General features: G+C 36.2%; 1 protein-coding gene across 1 annotated transcript in view; it reads left to right on the top strand.

Moving 5' to 3' along the window:
- Window positions 1-22,219, top strand: part of TfIIFalpha (transcription factor IIFalpha) — a 175,224-nt gene that overhangs the window by 49,675 nt on the left and 103,330 nt on the right. The window contains exon 5 of the mRNA XM_090386086.1: window positions 11,340-11,510. Within this exon, the coding sequence (XP_090242212.1) occupies window positions 11,340-11,510 (171 nt within the window). The remainder of the gene's footprint in view (window positions 1-11,339; window positions 11,511-22,219) is intronic.

Below are 22,219 nucleotides of genomic sequence, written 5' to 3'. Positions count from 1 at the left end.
CGTTCCTCCATGTGGTGTGGGCGCCACACCTCGACCCCTGCTTACGTTGGTTCACACCTGGGTGGTCACCCACCACGTACTTGTGGATGAAGGTTATACCAGGATTACTAACAGTCCCACCATCGTGAAGGTGCAAGCAGAGGATTTGGCTGTCATAGACCGTCTGGACTTCGCTGAAATTGGGTCCACTTTGATTTGAGTGTCACCCGAATATCAGTTCCATCAGTGTTTTAGACTCCCAGGTAGCAAGAACAGCTTGTCTGGCATATCTGAGAGAATGTCTGTGACCAACCTCAAGGACCAATTGTCCTCTACAATTGTCAGTTTAGTACCACACAGTTTAATTTTAAAAATTTAATTTTCTGTTTATACTTTTGCACGACAACCAAGTCAGTAGAGTTTACAATAAATCGTCAATACCAATTTTTATCGTATTTAGTAGTCACGGGATCGAACCCTGGTCCACTGAAGGAACGTGTGCTATGCACTCTCGCTCCTGACCACTTGGCTATGTCAAGTTGATACATTACTCTGGGATTACTGCTTCCCATATGCAGTACTTTACATTTGTCAATGTTAAACTTCAGTTGCCACCTCTCAGCCTATCTGCTCAACTTTTCTAGACCCTGTTCCAGCAGCATACTGTCATTAGTGTCATTAACAACCCTGCCAATCTTTGTATCGTCTGCAAAGTTGGACATTAAGCCTGATATACATATTCTATCATCAATATCATTAATAAATACAGAAAACAACAATGGACCAAACACTGAACCCTGAGGGACTCTACTAATAACATTAGTCCATGAAGAACAGCTTACATTGATTACCACTCTCTGTCTTCTCCTACTCAACCAGCCCTTTAAACATAGCAGCAATTTGCCTCCTGTGCCACACTGCTCCAATTTGTGCAGCAGTCTTCCATGTGCAACAGTATCAAAAGCCTTTCTAAGATCCAAATATATGATATCAAAGTTATTCCCTGCATCCAGTTCCTTTCTGACCACATCATAGTATCCAATCAAATTTGTCAGACAAAACTTCCCCTTAACGAAACCATGCTGTGTCCGAGCTATAACTGAAGTCTTGTCTAGATAAACCTGTAGTGCATCTTTAACCTGTGCCTCCCTTAATTTCCCTGGAACAGAAGTTAAACTGACAGGTCTGTAATTACTTGTGTCACCCTTTGATCATCCTTTGTGAATTGGGGACACAGTTGCACATCTCCAGTCCACGGGTATCTTCCCTGAGTCCAAGGAAGCTCTCATAATTATGGCTAAGTGTTTGCTTACTTCCTTTGCTGCCTCCTTTAATATAACTGGATAGATCCCATTCACCCCAGGTTCCTTTCTTATGTTTACCTTCAACAATTTTTCCTCCACTTTGCTCTCAGTTATTACAAAATCATCTAGCTCACTGCCAGAGTTTAATTCACTTCTGGCATTCCCCTCCCTGAATAACTCCTCATGTGTGAATGTAGATGCAAAATAATCATTTAGTTTGCTAGCTACCTGAGAAGGATCATCAACAGTTGAACTATCGATACCGAGTGGACCAATCCCGATTCATCCCCTTCCTTCTAGAGTTTACATAAGTAAAGAACTCTTTGCTGTTTTTCTTTGCATCCTTTGTCAAAGATTTCTCGTAATTTGCCTTTGCCTGCGTAACCTTTGTGACAGTTACAGACAAGCTTGTATCTTTCATAGGTTTCCGTGTCACCTATTAATTTATTTGTATCCCATGCATTTTTCTTCTCTACCACATGTCTCATTAGTTCATCTGACTTCCATTTAGGCCTAAACCTTGAACAATATTTCTTAGTTGGTATGAAAAGCATAGTAGCTTCCAAGATTAATTTTTTGAATGCTTCCATTTTGAATTTGCTGTTGGTAACATCATCAGTTGGTCCCACTGTATAGAATTTAAATACTGTCTCAGACCTCCATAGTCGCCCTTTACTAAAGCAGAAACACTTTCCTTTACCCCTGATGGTAGTTACCTCTTTGAGTAAATCCCACTTCAGCACACTGTGATCACTGCCACCTAGTGGTTCCTTTATCTGCAGGTTCTCAAAGGTTGCAAAAAGCTCCGGAATTATTCCCAAAACATTCTAAAAAGCTCCAGAATCCTGGAACATTCTGGAGATTTCTGGAGCCTTCCAGAATTCTGTAGAAATCTCTTGATGTTCTTTGAAAAAAATTGGTAAAATAGATGGAAAAGATGATTAAACCAACTACAGATCTTGGTGTTTGGTCATTAACCTAAGATATTTGAAAACTGAGGGTGATAATTTTTTAAGCACATATCTGAGTTTTTGAACATATTCTCTATGTCAATCTGTTGAAATTAGTTCTTTTAGAAAATTGATGCTGACCAGTGTTATCTACTCATCTTCAAATAGGTGTATCTTCTCTGTGTTTCCATGTAATTATAGACAGTTTATTAGAGATGATGGTGGTAGAAAATAACTTTGAAAATTAGAAAGAAGAATTTGTACTTATTAGTGGCAGTGTTTTATTTGGGCATGCTGAAGTTGAATAAATTTCTGTAATTCTGATCTATAACTGATAAATCTGAATTGCATGATATATAAATAGATGAAGAGGATATTTCTCTTTAAAAAATAGCAGGTTTTTTTCTTGTTTTTTTTTATGAATATATTTATTTATTTTCCAGTCCTAATTTTCTTTTGACACTTTACTTTTATAGTCAAGCCAAAATTGAACCCAAAATAAAAAAAAAAAAAAAAATATATATATATATATACATACATACATACAATATATACGGTTGTTTCCTGTTATTTGGGACACATCGGAACTAGTGCATTTTGGCCCGATTAAGCGGCTGCTCCAATTATCCGAAGTTTCATGTAAATAGTTAAAAATACAATGGCCCTGCTTTATAATTGGTTCACTGTACAATCAAATCACGTTACGATGGACTCGCCACAGTAAAGTACCGTTCACTATACGATGTATAGTAAGTGCTGGTCATTGTGATCACGATTGTGAATTAAATTTTAATTGTATTAAACAGCGATTCTTCTAATTAGCGAAAATAGGAGGAATATTATTCTCAGGCTATAAAAGTAAAGATATATTAAGTACAAATTTACCCTTTATTCCCTTACCAATTAAAAAATTAAATGATACATGAAAATCGGAAGAATATTCGTGATAATCAGAATAATTAATATGTACTGTAATATGTACATACTAACTAGTTGACATTTCTGTTCACTGACATTTGTGGGTGCCGACCGGGCTAGCCGGGTGGGTAAAGTGCCTGCCTGGCAACCCAACGGTCGTGGGTTCGATTCCTGCCTCTGGCTTGGATCAAAGTACTGCAAAAACCTTGGGAGGTGCATTATGGCCACAGAAGCCTATGCACCAACAACTATCAAAAAAAAAAAAACATTTGTGGGTGAGGGTTAAAATTAAAACAGTAAAAAGATAAGCAATCAGTAACAAAGAACACGGCGCACACAAATTGCAAGAGCACACGCTTCTTGATTAGACCGGGGTTCGAGCCCGTCACCACCAAATACGGAGGATGCGGAAAGGTCAGGAATGACCACCGCATATCCCGGAGCAATATGGCCTTAGTTGCTAATGCTCCTAAACACCAAATAACAACAACAACAAATTGCAAGTAACACGATATGTGCAAGTGAGAACAGAATAACAAGTTACAAAGCTTTAAAAACAGGCATGAAGAGAAGATTATGAGAATTAATTTTTTTATATGATTGAAGATTTCATGGAACTGTAAACACATTTCACCATAATAACCCACAGAATTCCAGCTGTCTGTATTATCGGAAATTCAATAAGATTGAGTTTACTATCCATTTATGATAGATTGCACTAACAGAAAAGCCCAATAAACAGGTGACTGCTAATTGTTTTTATTGTTTTATGGTTGGGACCTCCAGACAATCATAGGGTAAACTCCAGTGCTGCGATCTCCTGCCTCGATTAAACGGCATGTTGTCCCAATTAAGCAAAGTAAACCCTGGCTATTTTCTCGATTGAGTTCTGTTTTTTAAGATTTACCCCAAATAAATGGCTGCCCCAATTAACCAGTGGCCTAAATAACCGGAATCATCCACTGTATATATATATATATATATATATATATATATGTGTGTGTGTGTGCGCGCTCTATTACATACTTTTTATTATTACAACAAAATAATATCCTATTTATTATGGATTATTAGGCAGCTACTATTGATATGTGGCATTAATGTTATAGTTATCATTTAGCATTAACATTAGTAGAGGCATATGATGCAAGAAAGCATCATATGCCTCTTATGCAGCATCAGCCAAAAAAAAAAACCTCCCATTTCACCCCTCCATTCATTCCAAATGTTTGTCCATCTCAGGCTTAAATTTATTTAGGCTATCAACTTCCACAACAGAAGATGGAAGTCTGTTCCAACAAGCAACTACCCATTGGCTAAAGGTAAATTTCTGCACATCTATTCTACAACTGTCTTTCCTCAATTTGAATCTGTGCCCTCTCAGGTTCTTAATCTGAACAAGAGGAAGAATCCCATCAGCATTCGGCTTGCTCAACCCTTTCAAAGCCTTATATACCCCAATCAGATCACCTCGCAGATGCCTACTCTCCAGGCACTGCAATTTGCAGAACTTAAGCCTTTTTTGGTAAGAGAACCCCTTTATTCCTCTCACCAATATTGTTGACATTCTTTGTACTCGTTCTAGAAACTCTACATCCTCCCTAAAATGAGGCCTCCAGACACACACACAGTACTCTAAGTGTGGTGTGACCATTGCCTTGTATAACAGGATAATCACCTCCCTGTCCCTGCTACCAAATTCCTATATATATCATTGACAAGGCTCCATGACCTGCCCTGGCAGCCCCTCTGCACAGTTCAGCAAACTTCATATTTGACTGCATAATTACCCCCAGGTCTTTTCCACTTCCCTGAGTGTAGTACCACAGTTGGTACGTTTCTCTTGGGTTATTGCTACCCATTTTCAGTACTTTGCATTTGTCAATGTTAAACTTCAGTTGCCACTTTTCAGCCCATTTGCCCAACTTCTCTAGATCCCGTTGGAGTAGCATACTGTCTTTATTGTCGTTAACAACCCTGCAAACCTTTGTATCATCTGCAAACTTGGATATTAAGCCTGATATACCTTCATTAATATTATTGATAAATATACAAAACAATAATGGGCCCAACACCAAACCCTGGGGAACTCCACTAATAACATTTGTCCACGAAGAGCAGTGTCCATTGATTACCACTCTCTGTCGTCTCTCACTCAACCATCCCTTTATGCATTGTAGCAACTTACCCTTAATGCCATACCTCTCCAATTTGAACAACAGTCTTCCATGTATAACAGTATCAAAAGCTTTCCTGAAATCTGAGTATATGATATCAAAACTATTTTTTGCATTCATTTCCTTTGTGACCCCATCATAGTATTCAATCAAATTGGTCAGACAAGACCTCCATTCAACAAACATATGCAGTGTCTTAACTATTACTGCAGTCTTGTCTAGATGATCCTCCAATGCTTCTTTAACCAGTGACACTCAGTAGTTGCCTGGTCAACTACTGAGTGCCAGGCACTCAGGATGAAGGGTCCGTAGTCACGAATGGTCATTAGTGTAGTATCTCAAATAGAGGGCGTTATGGTAACTGAAAAAAAGTTTCTAATACTCCGGATTGGCCTGAAACTGAGGAACTAATGAAAATGTTGTCTGTTTGAGTCTTTCCAATTGTTGAGAATGACGAGTGGGAGAGGCGACCCCAACTTATTTCTGGAGAAGCAATTAAAGTTTTGGAGAAGCAACTTGCAGGTGAGGGCCGTGCAAGACTCCGCGCAGGTGCCTGAACTGGCTCTCTGAGTACCTCCTGGCCGGAACAACTCCAGCTTTCAAAATTATTAAAAAATATTTCTCGTCACAAAATTTATAAATGACCTTTATAGAATTATTAACTAACTATTTAGCAACCTTTTTGTCACCAAAAGGAGAGTTACTTAGTACAAAGAATCAAAGTGCAATAAAAAATAGCTTTTTTAATTTTACTACAAAGTAAACGACAGATTTCAATCAGGATAATTGGTCCAAATGATGTACAAACACATGCAAAATTTCAGTCAATAGGTTGAGTGGTAGAACATGCATGAACATGAGTCAATAGGTTGTGAGGTAGAACATGCTTTGAAGAAAATGAAGAATCAGAAAGCCCCAGGGGAAGATGAAGTTACTGTAGAGTTGTTAAAATTGGGAGGAAGAGACATAAAACAAAAACTGGCAAGGCTCTTCACAAATTTCATTAGAAAAGGTGTGACGCCTAAGCAGTGGAATAATGCAATCATAGTTTTGCTGCATAAGAAAGCAGATAAATCAGAAATTGGAAATTATAGACCAATTAGCTTGTTATCCCACTTCTAAAAGTTGTTCACAAGGGTCATTACTGACAGATAAGAAAGAATACTTGATGATAATCAACCGAAACAGCAAGCTGGCTTTAGGACAGGATTCTCAACTATGGATCACCTTCAAGTAATATTACAGCTAATGCAGAAAGCAAATGAATATAAAACACCATTATGCCTGGCATTTCTGGATTATGCAAAGGCATTTGACTCCATACAGCATAAGGCAATGTTTCGGGCACTGGAAAGACAAGTCATAGATACCCCATATATTATGATTTTGAAGAAAGTATATGAGAACGCTACCTCCTTTATTAGACTAGACAAAGACAGTAGCAAATTTAAAATCGAGAAAGGAGTTCGACAGGGAGACAGTATCTCCGAAGCTGTTTACTGCTGCCCTTGAGGAAGCTTGAAGATTAGGCTGGTTGCAGAAAGGAGTCAATGTGAACAGAGAGTACCTAAACCATTTACGATTTGCAGATGACATTGTGGTCATAAGCCACGATCCCAAAGAATTAGAGAAAAATCTTAATCAGTTATGCACAGTTAATAAGGATTTTGGACTAAAGATGAATATGGCTAAAACAAAAGTAATGATGAACAAGTATGCCACAGAAAGGGAAATAATGATTGAATGAGCAGTAATTGAAAAGGTGGAGTCATACTTATCTGGGACAAGTTATTAGCTGTAATAATGATAAAGGGCTGGAAGTCAAGGGAAGAATAAATATTGGATGGTAGCATTCAGGAAATATAGTCACATACTGAAGAGCAATATCCCAGTTTGTCTGAAACGTAAAATAATGAACCAATGTATACTCCCCACCATGACTTATGGAAGTGAAACTTGGGCACTCACCAAAAGAATGGAAGAGAAGCTGAGAACTACACAGCGAAGAATGGAAAGAATTATATTTGGAATCAGACTGTTAGATAAGAAGAGAAACACATCGATTAAGCAGCAAACTCAAGTAAAGGACATTCTAATCAAAACTAAAGAACTAAAATGGTCTTGGGCAGGATACATAGCTCGAAGACATGATGACAGATGGACTAAGAAAATAACAGAATGGTACCCAAGAGGAGCTAGAAGAAAACCTGGAAGACAAAGGCGGAGATGGATAGATGAAATTCATGAGTAAATGGATGACCTCATCCTGCCTTCATCCTGCAGTGGATTGAAAATGGCTGATGATGAGGTTGAGTGGTTCCAGAGATACAATGCTGTGACAGATGGACAGACAACCGAGTGATATTATAAGGGTGCTTCGTTAGACTACGGACCCTAAAAATAAGTAAAAATAAATAACAAGTAAAAATAATTTCATAATAAAATTTTTGTAGAATATTCCAAATTTTTATTAAGTTTTCATCCGACATCCTATGCAGACTTTTCTTCTTTGTGTGTCTCTTGCTGAATGACGTTTCCAAAGCGGCTACGAATTTTTCTGGATCGAAGTGGGTCAGCGGTGGGCCTACAATTTTAAGAAACAGTAGTGAAAAAACGGTTTTTGTCATTAACGAAGCTCTTGTTGAGCTGGCGATCAGATTCATTTGTGAAAATCCTCGTTCACATTCACTCGATGAATTTGGTATCGTACTCAGAGCGTTCATCAAATGCTTTAATTCTTCCGAAACCATCTTTTCCATTAGGTATTCCTGAAATCCACGAATTGTATCTCTTTCATTTAACTGTAACCTGATTGGCAATTTTCTAAATTCATTCTCACCAAATGCCAACATTTCGTGTTTAGAAGGATTAATACCTTTGTTGTCCTCGTTTTCCTTCTCTCGTCATCAGTATTGTCACTAGTTCTTAAATTTGAATTTTTTTTCTTTTCTTTTATTTATTTTTTTTTGAAACTGTCCAAAATGGCAGTGTCACTGGGATATTCAGTACTTAATTCTTCCGAAACCATCTTTTCCATTAGGTATTCCTGAAATCCACGAATTGTATCTCTTTCATTTAACTGTAACCTGATTGGCAATTTTCTAAATTCATTCTCACCAAATGCCAACATTTCGTGTTTAGAAGGATTAATACCTTTGTTGTCCTCGTTTTCCTTCTCTCGTCATCAGTATTGTCACTAGTTCTTAAATTTGAATTTTTTTTCTTTTCTTTTATTTATTTTTTTTTGAAACTGTCCAAAATGGCAGTGTCACTGGGATATTCAGGTACTATAACCATACGGAAAAATGAGAATAACACACTTCCGTGAAACAACAGATGATTATTTGTCGGGATAAAAGAAAATCATTCCCTCTTAATTCTCGAACAGGGTTCATACAGTTCCAACCTACGGCCCACCTGGAAAGTGAACTAAAACAGCATTTTAAATTTTGTTAATTATCAAAAAAATTCTCATTAAATATTGTGTTCAATAAATGTAATTGTGTTTGTACTTAATAAAATTTCTGAATATTTTCAATTTTACTTTTACATGCAACGAGATATGGAAAATGTAACACGCTAAAGAAATCTTTGATTTTTTTTTTGAATATGGCCCCTGTATTGGAAAAGGTTGGACACCAACCCTTGATACCCCTTGATCTGCCTGCTCACTCTTGACCAGAGCGACTTCTCCATAGGTGGGACAGGTGGTTGGATAGGTTTTTACCTGTACCACTAAGTTGTAGAATGCTTTAGCTCTCTTAATTCGCGCAGCAGCACTAATTGCCTAAATTGCTGAGTTAATTCTCTCCTAATCCGTTCACTATATGAAAATTTTCTTGCTCAACGGAAACTTTTATATAAATTTTAAATCAAAATAATTAAACAGAGGTCTGACTGAGTAATTTAGAATTATAAAAATGGTTATACAGTTTTACATGGAAAATATCTTAACAGTAGAGAGTGAAAAATGCAAATTTAGTTAAATAACTTTAAGCTTATTTGAATAGTAGGCAAACATGTGAAAAAAATTTACGTAATATTACAAATTTCGAAGTGTACTGCATCCAGATGTCACACGTCACTGTGAATAAAGGTGTCGGTACGCTGTACCGTCCCAAAAAAAGCCCTATATATATATATATATATATTTAGCCCACCATCGCCATGGAACCTCGAGCTACTCAAAGAACTTAATATCAAGGTAGACAAGGTTGCCCAAACACCAAAGCAACCCTTTCCACCCTGGCATGCTTATGTCCCGGAATGTGACTTGTCCCTCAGAAATTGGGGAAAGTCGGACACTCCATCATCGGTCTACCTGCAGCTTTATTCAGCACACCGAGCTGAACATTCCGACTTCGCGCCAGTCTACACAGACGGTTCGAAGTTGGAATCATATGTGGGATCTGCTGCTGTCTTTACAGACAGCACTACATCGGAGCAGATTCCCTCTGAATGCAGTATATTTACTGCAGAGCTGCATGCTATAGAGTTAGCCTTGGATCACATTAGTGAATGCCAATACCAACGGTTCATTTTATATTCCGATTCTCTCAGTGTGTTACAGGCTTTAATATCTGTGAGGTATAATCCTCATCCAGTTCTGTCTAGTATTCAGCAGAAGATTCACTTCCTCCTTGGACGTGAATATGATATCCGCTTCTGCTGGATTCCCAGCCACATTGGGATTAGGGGAAATGATTTGGCTGACACCGCAGCCAAATCAGCAATCCCCAATAATAATCGCTGCCTGTCAGTCCCCTATACAGACTACAGGCAAATAATACACCAAAACATACACTCCCAATGGCAGGACTTGTGGAATAGACAGACTGGGAATAAACTATATTGTATAAAGCCTGTAATTGAACTGTGGCAGTCTAGTCTGCGCAGGAATCGTAAGGAGGAAGTTGTTCTTGCCCGGACCCGCATAGGACATAGTCATTTGACACATTCGTTTTTGCTGAGGGCTGATGACCCTCCTATGTGTGAGTCCTGTGGCACAATCTTAACAATCAGAGACATTTTAGTTGACTGTACCAGTTTTAGAAATGCTCATTTTACCGCTTTTAACCATCTGACTGAGCCGTATACACTCAGTTAGATTTTATCCGACAATGACCATGTGTCTGCTATTTTTAATTTCCTAAAATTAGTAAACCTTTTTACTCATATTTAAAAAATCTTATTATTTTAAGACATTATGTTACAGTTTATACTTGTTTTTATAATCTGACGTAGTGACCTAATTCAGTAGGTCACTGAAAGTATTTACTTTTTATGACAAGGGTTTGGCGCATTATAGCCATAGTTGCTGATGTGCCAATAAAAACTCAATCACTCACTCACCCCATGGAACCTCACTCCACAGATTTCTAGGAACTCATAAGGAGTTAATTAGGCTTAAAATCCAATTTAGGTGTTGCTGATTTGATCTCCAGAAATATATCAGTTAGTTTGAATAAATGCTTAATACCCAAGATAGAACAAACTTCCTTTACCCATATGTTGCCTCCAGATTCACTACTTTTAAACAGATAACATCAAAGGGCTATCCTGTTATTTGTTTAAAATATGGGGACATATAACATCATTGTTTAATATATATTTTAATCAAATAATAGAATAACATTTTCATGATGTTATTTGGGAATACCAAATAACATCATGAAAAGTAGTGCATTTTGAGATAACTCATAAGTAAGGTTTATGCTTTGAGAGTATTTAAGATTATTTGATTTATTAAAGGCAGCTGGAATCCTGATGTCTACAAAATACATAAAAGGAAATAGTCCCAAACTCTCTCCCTCCCTGTCATTTGTAATGATGTATTTATGGGGAAAAATGGTTTTGTTAATTATTGCTGTTAAAATGAACATATCAGCAATGGTTAGGAAGATATGTGCACATGTTGCACAACAGCATGTGAAATAAATAAATTTGAATAAAAATGTGTGGACTAATTCTTCATATATTTCTGCTTAATATTTTGACTTGTGCTTTTGCAGATTCAAAGGAACTAGAGAAGGTGGTGTATCTGAAAATACTTCATATTATGTTTTTACACAGTCTCCAGATGCAGTTTTCGAAGCTTTTCCTGTTGAAGAATGGTATAATTTCACTCCGATACAAAGATATAAAGCTTTAAGTGCAGAAGAAGCCGAAGAGGAATTTAGTAGGCATGTATTATGCTTTATGTTTCATAATTTTTTAAAAGTTTCTTTTATGTGTTATCAGAGATATTTCTTAAATTTTATTATGAACTGTTACTTAACAGGATAACAGTTTTTAACGGTTTTTGAACTAACAGAAATAATTTTTGAAGTATTAGCATTTCTTTTATTAATTTCTGTAATTTTTTCATTTTGTTTTAATTTTTTTTAAAATCAAGTGAGCTGTCTTTGGAAAAAAATATATATTAAGCTGTCACACCGGATACATGATAATTCATGGAGATCTCTCTCAAACTGAAAAATAATTGTTCATTCTCAAAATTTTATAGATTTAGTTATACATATCTCATGTGGAAGTATACATTTTGAAAAATTTTTCTGATCATTGCAAAAATATACAACTTTGAAATTTGTGTTGTTTTTTTAACATTTTTAATAATAATAGTATTAAAAATATTAAAATATTTTAATTAAGTTTTTAATATGTAATATTTGAATTAAATTTTTTGAGAAAATTTGGTGAAAAATTTCAGTTCAGATTATTGGGAACAATTCTCTATTTACACTCCAGTGTACACAGATGGCTCACAAACACATTCAGAGCAACCATGGTACTTTTAGAAAATACAATAATGCAATAATCACATTGAAAAGTTGTGCAGTACTAATATTGGATATCTACAAACACAACCACTAAGAAAACATGATACAGTAAAACATTATATACTGGGGATTCAAAAACCCAGCAGTTTTTCAAATTTTAACAAAAAAAAAAAAAAAAAAAAAAAAAATCCAGTATTATAAGAAACAAGTTTACCTAATCTGGAATACCAGGTAAGATTTAAAGTGTTTTGCCTTGAATTTGGATTTTTTTTTTCTTTTTTTTAAAGAATACTGAACTTAAAACTATAATAATAACTACTAACATACATTAACTTACCAGCACACATTCTCAAATGTATTTTTAATGAAGTCAAATTTTCAGAAATATTTTATTAGAGAGAATAAAATATTCTCTCTATAGAGAGGTAGAGAATGAAAGGGACTTGGGGGTGGTTGTGCAGGCAGATATGAAGTTCTCTGAGCAGTGCAGACGGGCTGCAAGAGTAGCTCATGGAGTATTGTCAATGATATACAGGAATTTTTCCAGCAGGGATAAGGAGGTGATTATTCCATTGTATAAGGCGATGGTCAGGCCACACCTAGAGTACTGTATACAGGTCTGGAGGCCTCATTTCAAGAAGGATGTAGAGCTGCTGGAACGAGTACAGAGAAGGGCAACAAGATTAGTGAATGGAACAAAGGGGTGCTCTTATGAAGAAAGGCTTAAGTTTTGCAAATTACAGTGTCTGGAGACTAGGCACCAGCGAGGTGATCTGATAGAGGTGTATAAAGCCTTGAATGGTTTAAGCATGCTCAATGCTGATGGGATTCTTCCTCTAGCTCAGAAAAATCACCTGAGAGGGCATAAATTCAAATTGAGGAAAGACAGATGTAGGATAGACGTGCGGAAATTTGCCTTTAGCCAGCGGGTGGTTGGTTGGTGGAACAGACTTCCATCCCTTGTGGTGGAGGTTGATAGCCTAAATAAGTTTAAGGCTCAGCTGGACAGGTATTTTGAACGAACAGAGGGGTGAAGTGGAAGTGGTTTTTTTTTTTTTTTTTTTTTTTTGGCTGATGCTGCATAAGCTTGCTTTCTTGCATCAAATGCCTCTACTAATGCTAATGCTAATTACTGAATTAAAGATATGATTAATATAAAGGTCAAAAATAAGGTTCCAGTTTAATGTTCAGTGGTTAGCTCCTGGCGAGATGATTTTATCTCTCTCTCATATAATTTTATTCATTTTTTTTCTGTCAAAAGAATCAAGGAGTGGTTTTGGGGGGGAGGGGGAGTGCCTGAGTATGGATTTAATCATGCATGCCTAAAGTAATAAAATCATCCAACTCTTTTGTCCATTACACTGGTTTATATACATTATTGTGCTTATAATATCTCAATTTATAATGTCAGTTATTTTCACAAATTTGGCAATTACTTAATTTCGTATTTAAAAATTAATTCATCCAATCTTGAATATTGTCGTAAACTGGATTCCTAGTTAAGACTTTTCAAATCATCTGTGATCTATCTTTGTAGATGCAAAACCCATGTCAATATAGCATACAAACATATATTCCAAAATGGTTTTGATAATATGTAATAGATTACTTGCAAGTCCCATTTCATTGTGCGTTGTTTCTTCAATAATATATTCAATTATTTAAATTATATTATATAAATTATATTTACTTTGGAAATTATATTCTATACTAAATTATAATTTTTCTTCAATTATTGTAAATTATTTTTGACAGCAAAGTTTTCCTTCCGTGGAAAACTTTGCTGTAGTGAATTTCCCAGTGTCATTCAGATTTTGATGTATACACAAGCTATAGTTAGAAACTGTTTTGTTAGCTTCATTGTATGTTGAGTTCTTGATTGCAGGTCACTGTTAAAAAAAACCGTTAATTAGGGTTGAATATGAAAGTGTCTGCAATTCTGCCGAGACACGATAGTAGGGAGTATATGATGAGAGCCTTGTCGATCAATTCGGACCTGGAGAGATTAAGGGGTAGAATTTTTCTCAGCCTGGTCTGTGCTTGTTAACAGGAGAGACTGCTTCTACAGGGATGGGATACACTTAAATAGAAAGGGTGCAAGAATATTTGCTGATGCTATTGAGGCAGTGTTAGGTGGGTTGGAAAACTGCTAGCAACTAGACAAACAGGCAAATAGATTAACAGTAGCCGCTGGCAGAGGTGAAAGTGATTGTTCCACTGCATTCTATTGGAATGAGCAGCAGAATGGAAAACAAGATGCAGGGGATTTCACAGACTGCTGGGAGTCATTGCGGTACAACTAAACACATGGGCTGTGTTAGGGTAGCTAAGAATTGGAACAGGTTCATGTATACTTGCGTGTACACCCATGCTAGGAGTTTGGTAAATAAATTTGATGAATTTGAGTGGTCAAAATATCAAAGGCAGATATTGTTGGGATATCAGAGATGTGGTGTCACACAGATATAAGGAATGTAGAAATGGAATTGGGGGAGTACAATGTGTACAGGAAGGATAGACAGGATAGGAAGGGAGGAGGGGTTATGCTATTAGTTAAGAAACATAAAATCCAAAGAAGTACAGCTAGTCAACATGGCTGGATAGTGCAGTGTCGAGTCAGTTTGGTGTGACCTAAGCAGTGGGAAATCAAAATTGAGAGTAGGAGTGTGTTATAGTCCTAATGATGCTGATGAGTATAATAAACAACTGTACAGGGAAATAGAGTGGGGCAGTAAATCGGAGAGTCTTATAATGGAGATTTTAATTTCCCAAATATTGACTTGAATTTGTGTTGGTCACTGACACACTAGCAAGGCTTTTGTGGATTTATTGGATGGTTGTTTTGTACAGCATCATGTTCGGGATGCAACTAGAGGGAGTAATACTCTTGATCTGATCATCAGTAGTGATTCTTCATGCATTAAGAATCTGAAGATAAAGGAACCACTAGGTGGCAGTGATCATAATGTTCTGAAGTGGGATTTACTCGGAGTTAACTACCATCAGGGGTAAAGGCAAGGGTTTTCGTTTTCATTAAGGCAACTACGGAGGTCCGAAACATTATTTAAATTCTATATGGTGGGACCAACTGATGATGTTACCAACAGCAAATTCAAAATGGAAGCATTCAAAAAATTAATCTTGGAAGCTACTATGCTTTTCATACCAACTACCAAATATTGTTCAAGGTTTAGGCCTAAATGGATGCCAGATGAATAATGAGGTAGAGAAGAAAAATGCATGGGATACAGATAAATTAATGGGTGACACGGAAACCTATGAAAGATACAAGCTTGTCTGTAACTAAGGAGGATAGGCAGGCAAAGGCAAATTACGAGAAATCTTTGGCGAAGAATGCTAAGAAAAACAGCAAAGAGTTCTTTACTTATGTAAACTCTAGAAGGAAGGGAATGAATCGGGATTGGTCCACTGGGTATCGATATTTCAACTGTTAACGATCCTGCTCAGGTGGCTGACAAACTAAATGAGTATTTTGCATCTACATTCACCCATGAGGAGTTATTCAGGGAGGGGAATGCCAGAGGTGAGTTAAACTCTGGCAGTGAGCGGGATGATTTTGTAATAACTGAGAGGAAAGTGTAGGAGAAATTGTTGAAGATAAACAAAAAAAGGGACCGAGGGTGGACGGGATCTATCCAGTTATATTAAAGGAGGCAGCAAAGGAAGATAGCAAACCCTTAGCCATAATTATGAGAGCCTCTTTGGACTCGGGGGAGGTACCCATGGACTGGAGATGTGCAAATGTGACCCCAATTCATGAACAAGGATCAAAGGGCAACACAAGTAATTATAGGCTTGTTAGTTTAACTTCTGTTCCAGGAAAATTAATAGAAGCACTGGTTAAAGAAGCACTGCAGGATCATCTAGACAAGACTTCAGTTATAGCTCGGACACAGCATGGTTTTGTTAAGGGAAAGTCTTGCCCTACCAATTTGATTGGACTCTATGATGTGGTCATAAAGGAACTGGAGGCAGGGAATAACTTTGATATCATATATTTGGATCTTAGAAAGGCTTTTGATACTGTTGCACATGGAAGACTGCTGCACAAATTGGAGCAGTGTGGCATTGGAGGAAAATTGCTGGAATTTGATAGCCTAAATCAATTGAAGGCTGAGTTGGATAGGCATTTGGAATGAATGGAGGGGTGAAATGGGAGGGTTTTTTTTTTGCTGATGTTGCATATGCTTGCTTTCTTGCATCATATGCCTATGATAATGCAAGGAGCATAATAAATAAATTTGTTGAATTCAAAGTGCTGGTCAAGACATCAAATGCAGACATTGTTGAGATATCAGAGATGTGGTGTCACTCAGATATAAGTGATGCAGAATTTGAATATGTGGTGTATAATGCATGCAATGTTGAATCAGTTTGGTGCAAAATAAGTACTGGGAAAGAAAAAATGACAGAAGTGTGATATAGGCCTAATGACTCTACTGAGTACAACAAACAATTTTACAGAGAAGTAGAGTGGGCCAGTAAATCAGAATGTCTTGTAATGGGAGATTTTACCTTTCCAGATATTGACTTGAACTTGTGGGTCGGTCACTCACAAACTAGCAAGGATTTTGTGAATGTATTGGATGACTGTTTTCTACAGCAGCAGAATGTTAGAGAGGCAACAAGAGGAAGCAATACTCTTGATCTGATTATCAGCAGTGATTATTAATGCATTATGCATCTGCAGTTAAAATAACCACTAGGTGGCAGTGATCACAGTATATTTATTTGGGATTTACTTAAAGTGGCAAATAACATCAAGGATAAAGGAGGGGTTTTGTTTTGCTAAATTGACTATATTGCATCTTCTTTGTAAAATTAGGGAAACCACTTTTTCAAAATGTCTGTGCCATGAAAAGACTTCTTGAGGCCAACAGATTCTTGTATTTCAGTCTTGACTCTAAAAGCGCAGACTCCTAGATTTAAATCCCTCATAAGTTCATTTTGTGTAAATTGCTGTGGCCGTCAGATTTAGAATCTGATGGCATATGTTAAAGAACAACTGGTGGAGGTAATAACAGTAGTTCAGGTCCATTGGGTACTGACCTTACAGTTAAAGAAATGTTAGGATATGCTATGCCCTGCTTGTTCTTTGTATTTTAACCTAATACACATCTGGACCAAAAATAGCAGTCATTAATATGATCCAGAGTTTCTCTCCATGCCATGATAGTGGCAAATGTCATGGCTTTCTTTTAACCACAATTCCACAATTGCAAGCCTTCCACATATGTATGGTACACTTTATGGGGCTCAACTTTTATTTTTGTCACTTGATTTAGTTCCAAAATGTGCATGATATATCACAAATGATGTTACTTACTGGCTTTGTTCTGCCACAGTATAGTTACTGTAAATGTAACATAATGTATTTGGCATTATCTAAGAAAAGTAGTTTGTAAAAAAGTTATGTGATAGGTAAGACTGGTTTGATTTTTTAGAATTAGCACTAAAAGTACATCCAGAAACACCATGTCACAATAGTTACTCGTCACTCTCATCACTCTCATCACTTATACAGTCATTTGACCTGTAACATGCTCCTACTCCTATTTTTGTTTTTCCACTGTTTATGTACCATATTGATTGAGTATTAACCCGACAACTGGTTGTTCTGTTTTGAAATCTTTAACCAAAAGCATAACCCATCAGTATTGTCTCTTCCAAGAAAATCTCCTGTTCTCTGAATTGCAATTTTTTTTCCCCTTCTGGCAAGGAACCTGTTACCAACAAGTAACAGATTCCTTGCTTTTGGAAAAATTTTATGCTCATGGAGTGGTTACAGTGCAGAAAATTTTTAGACACTTAGCTGTCAGACGTGAACCTGTCTCTTCATATTTTATTTCTCTGTTTGCATGGGACTGTAACAGCAAGTGCAAAGATAGAGATGCTACAAAATTAGAATATTCTTAAGAATTCTACAAAAGAGTATTAAGAATCCTTAAGAGGAGTTATGCAACTGTAATAAATTTTCCAACAGTTGACTCATTTGTTTGGGAATTTTCTTTGATTGTTTATATTTTTGCATATCTTATATACATCACAGAATATCTTATCTTTTAAATGATTTTTTTTCCTTACTTTATTTATTTTGTTTTATTTTATTTTTTTGTTATTGTTGAGAAAGACTCAGAATTTAAGTATGGAGGCATTCAGCTATTTGATTGTAGTTTATAGACTGTTTCTTCTAATTGCCACTCTCTTGTGCATTCAGTTTTATTGTAGTTTCTAGTTATATGCTAATACTTCTGAGGAATAAATAATTCTTTCCTTCACATGGAGCAAGTATCTACTTTTTTACCTTACTGTATGGTGGCTCAGCTAAAAGCCACTTTATGAGGTTAGTATGTATAATTTTAAAAGAATCTTTGAACAGGGATGGAGGTGCTGTGACAGGCACAGTGATATTCACATGAATGAAGAATGTCTCCCTGTGGAGCAGTGAGTGCTTGTCGTCACACTGTACTGATTCATAATCTTTGAAACAAAAGCAATTCAGGGAGAAGTTTAGTATTCTGTTAATACAGAATACTAGAAAACTGTTAATTCATGTTAATTACTCTGTTAATTCATGTTAGTTATTCTATAGAAACTGATTATAAAATTTTGTGCAACAGGATTAATTTAAAAAAAAAAAAAAAAAAAAAGCATATATACAGTAATACCCCGACTTACGCTACCCCGACTTACGCGAACTCGGAGTTACGCGGTTCTTGATTTTTTCGTTTGGCAACGCTGCCACCCACTATCTTCAAGGTCGTTTTTCATATGTTATCGATATACGGTGCGACGGCGGAGAATGAGAGCGAAAGATGAACAAAATTCAACTTTGCTGCTTTTATGTTTTTTATATCAGTGAAGGGGAAACACATTTCACCATAATAACGTAAAAACCAACACAATTCCAGCTATCGGTATAATCGCAAGTGCAATTAGATCGAGTTTACTACCAGTTTATAACAGATTTCACTAGCAGAAACGCAACTGGATTTTTATTGTTTTATGGTAGTAACCCCTAGAAATGTGAGGTGTTAATAGCGTATCTCTGCCTTTATGGTGTTGTTTATTCAGTTGCTACATGCGCGCAGCTTTGTTTATGCGTATCAAGCGTGCCTCCTCGTTTTGTAATTGTGCTTTATTCCCTAAAAATGAGTAAAATACTTAATTAAAAAGGTGTGAAAAGGAAGCGTCCTGGTGAAGACACTGCAGATTCAGAGAGAAAAAGAAAAGCAATTATCGATAAACAGAGGCGGACTGGATCAAAAATTCTTACCCGGGAAAATTTATAGTGGCCTCATACTATGGTTTATGGCCAAAATCACACTGGCCCACCGAGGTTTCCCCGGTAAGGCTTATGGCCAGTCCGCCTCTGTCGATAGAGAAAAAATATGAAATTGTGAAACGCTTTGAGCGAAATGAAAGACCATGTGATATTGCACATGCTACAGGCCTGAACGAAGCAACGGCGAAAAGCACATGACAATTGCAAACTTGAGAGGTTGAAAATTGAAAAGGGCTCAATTGTAAAGGGCTTAAAAATTTTAGAAAACAGACTCCAACGAAGAACGCGTTATAGCTACAAAGCAAGGAATAAAAAAATTATTAGCTTTCTACGAAGAAATTCTGCGTGAAAAAAAGAACGCCCTGTGTCGTCAGACGAATTTGTTAGATTTTATGAAGCCATCGACATCGAAATAACTTTTTAACGTAAGTCATTTGTTTTTTTAATACATATTTTGTATTAATATGTATAAAGAACTGCAATTTTATTAATATTTTTCTTCTAAACTAGTGTTTTTGTTAGTCCTTGGTCCCAATTAAGCAAAATTTTGTTAGTCCTTGGTCCCAATTAAGCAAAATTTATATGTATTTATATGCAAAGTTGTACCCCGACTTACGCGAATTCGACTTACGCGATTTTCGTCGGACCCACCTATCGCGTAACTTCGGGGTATTACTGTACCTAAAATTTGTGTTCATGGTGGTCCAAGATATTTGAGAATGGGTGGTGCAAAATCTCCAAAGACTGACCTGCGCTTATCTAGAATGCAGTGTTTCATTAGTTTAGAAATAAGCAAGCACAATTTCTAAATTATGCTTGCTTTATTTTTACAAGTGTGTGGATTGATGCAGTAATGAAGTTACTGGACTAGTGAATCCATTGCTATTTTTTATATCTAAAGCATGTTTATTTTATTTGGCTGCAAAACTGGAGCTAATAGTTGGTTTCCAATCTGCTAGTTTAATATTTTATTAGGCAGTCATGAAATTGATTTATGGTGTGTTGTTTTTTGGGTTATTATGTCATAAGTCCACATCTTTTTTTTTTTTTTTTTAATTTTAGACAGTCACCACTGAACAATACAGGCCAGACATATTTGAGGTGTTTGTGTTATCACTAAGAGATGTGTTGCCTCCATGGATGATGCCACCATCTATATCATGAGATTGTTGCTGTGCATGTGGTATTTGGTTTAGGCCACACCATTACAGCAGGATACTGGTTACTACAGTTGCATGAATTGAGTATGTGTAACTGTTAATTTAGGAATACTCCAGTATTGCAGTACAGTTTATCAGTCAAAGATGGTTGGTTCGGTTTTATTGACGCATTAGCAACTAAGGCTATAATATGCCAAAACTGGTCATAAAAAAGAAATTTTCAGTGGCCTAATGAATTAGGTCACTAAGGCAAGGTATAAAAACAAGTATAAACTGTAAAAGACAAATATCAATAAACAAGTAACAGTAACAAGGTATATTTTTTAAATATGAGTAAAAAGGTTTGCTGATTTTAAAAAGCTAAAAATAGCAGACACATAGTCATTGTCGGAATCAGTCAAAGGACAGGTTGCTGCAGCTGCTATCATTTCTGAGAGAGAGAGAGAGAGAGAGAGAGAGAGAGAGAGAGAGAGAGAGAGAGAGAGAGAGAGAGAGAGAGAGAGAGAGAGAGAGAGAGAGAGAGAGAGAAAAGCAGTATGGTGCTGAAAATGCTGCATAGAGCTTGACATGTCTTTCCCTGAAGGGACACCAAATACAGAACTTTCTGTAATGTTGTAATCCTAATGGAATATGTACTGTACTGTTAGTGATATTGCTGTAAGTAAGAATAAAAATAGTTCTTTAAGCATATCTTTAAATATATAAACATTGTTCTTTTAGCTGTACTACCCCGTATAACATCTTATTTGTTAGTTTATTTTAACATATGACAGGGTTTCCCAAACTTTTCAAGCATGGACCTGTGTTTGCAGATTTTTTTTTTTTTTTTTTTTTTTGCCGCCCACCTATAGCTATAAATTAATGTATTTTCAGTAATTATACTTGTAGGTTCAGGAAATAATGACACTACCATTAGGGCATTTAACATACCAGTAATAATGCACTTAGGTACTTATTAATATCAGTAAATATAAATAAAAGATAGGTAATTCATTTCTTTGTTTATTATCAAAAGTTTACATAAAATTGACATATTTTTGAGTCTGTTTTTGGGCAAATAAATATTTATTTAATGAGTAGGGTGATCCTGTTTTCCATCACATAGTCATTTTAAATCAGTGGGAGAAAGATGTCAACTTGATTCTCAAATCTGGCTCAACATCCAGTCTGCTCTGGCGTTTGTTTCTTAAAAAACTAATGTTGAGAATCCGGTTTCATATTTGTAAGTTGTTAGGAATGGCATAAGAAATTTCAGTGCTTTTTCTGATAAATGCTTATATTCTTCATGGCAACTTAGCCAAAAATTTATTAATGAGACCTGATTGAAGCGGTCTTTTAATGCTGTTTTACATGACAGAATCAATAATTAGAATTCTTCCACATTAAAATTAAATGGGTTTCGAATCCACATTTTACTGCTGTCAATTGAGGAAAATATTCTTGAAAGTTTGATTTCACATAAGTAGGGGGACACCTTCACATAAGTCAAATAAGTAGGACACATTAATTAACCAATTAAAATCACTTAATAAATAGTAGCAATAGTTTAATTTTCAGTACTTACCTTATAAGGTAAGTACTGAAAATTAAGCTATTGCTACTATTTATTAAGGCAATTAAATTGGTACCTTAAGGAATCCTACAAT

The sequence above is a fragment of the Mastigoproctus giganteus genome, chromosome 12, assembly GCF_048544385.1.
Source record: "Mastigoproctus giganteus isolate SK-2022 chromosome 12, ASM4854438v1, whole genome shotgun sequence".
In the NCBI taxonomy this organism is placed as follows: Eukaryota; Metazoa; Arthropoda; class Arachnida; order Uropygi; family Thelyphonidae; genus Mastigoproctus; species Mastigoproctus giganteus.
This window is presented reverse-complemented; position numbering and strand designations above follow the sequence as displayed.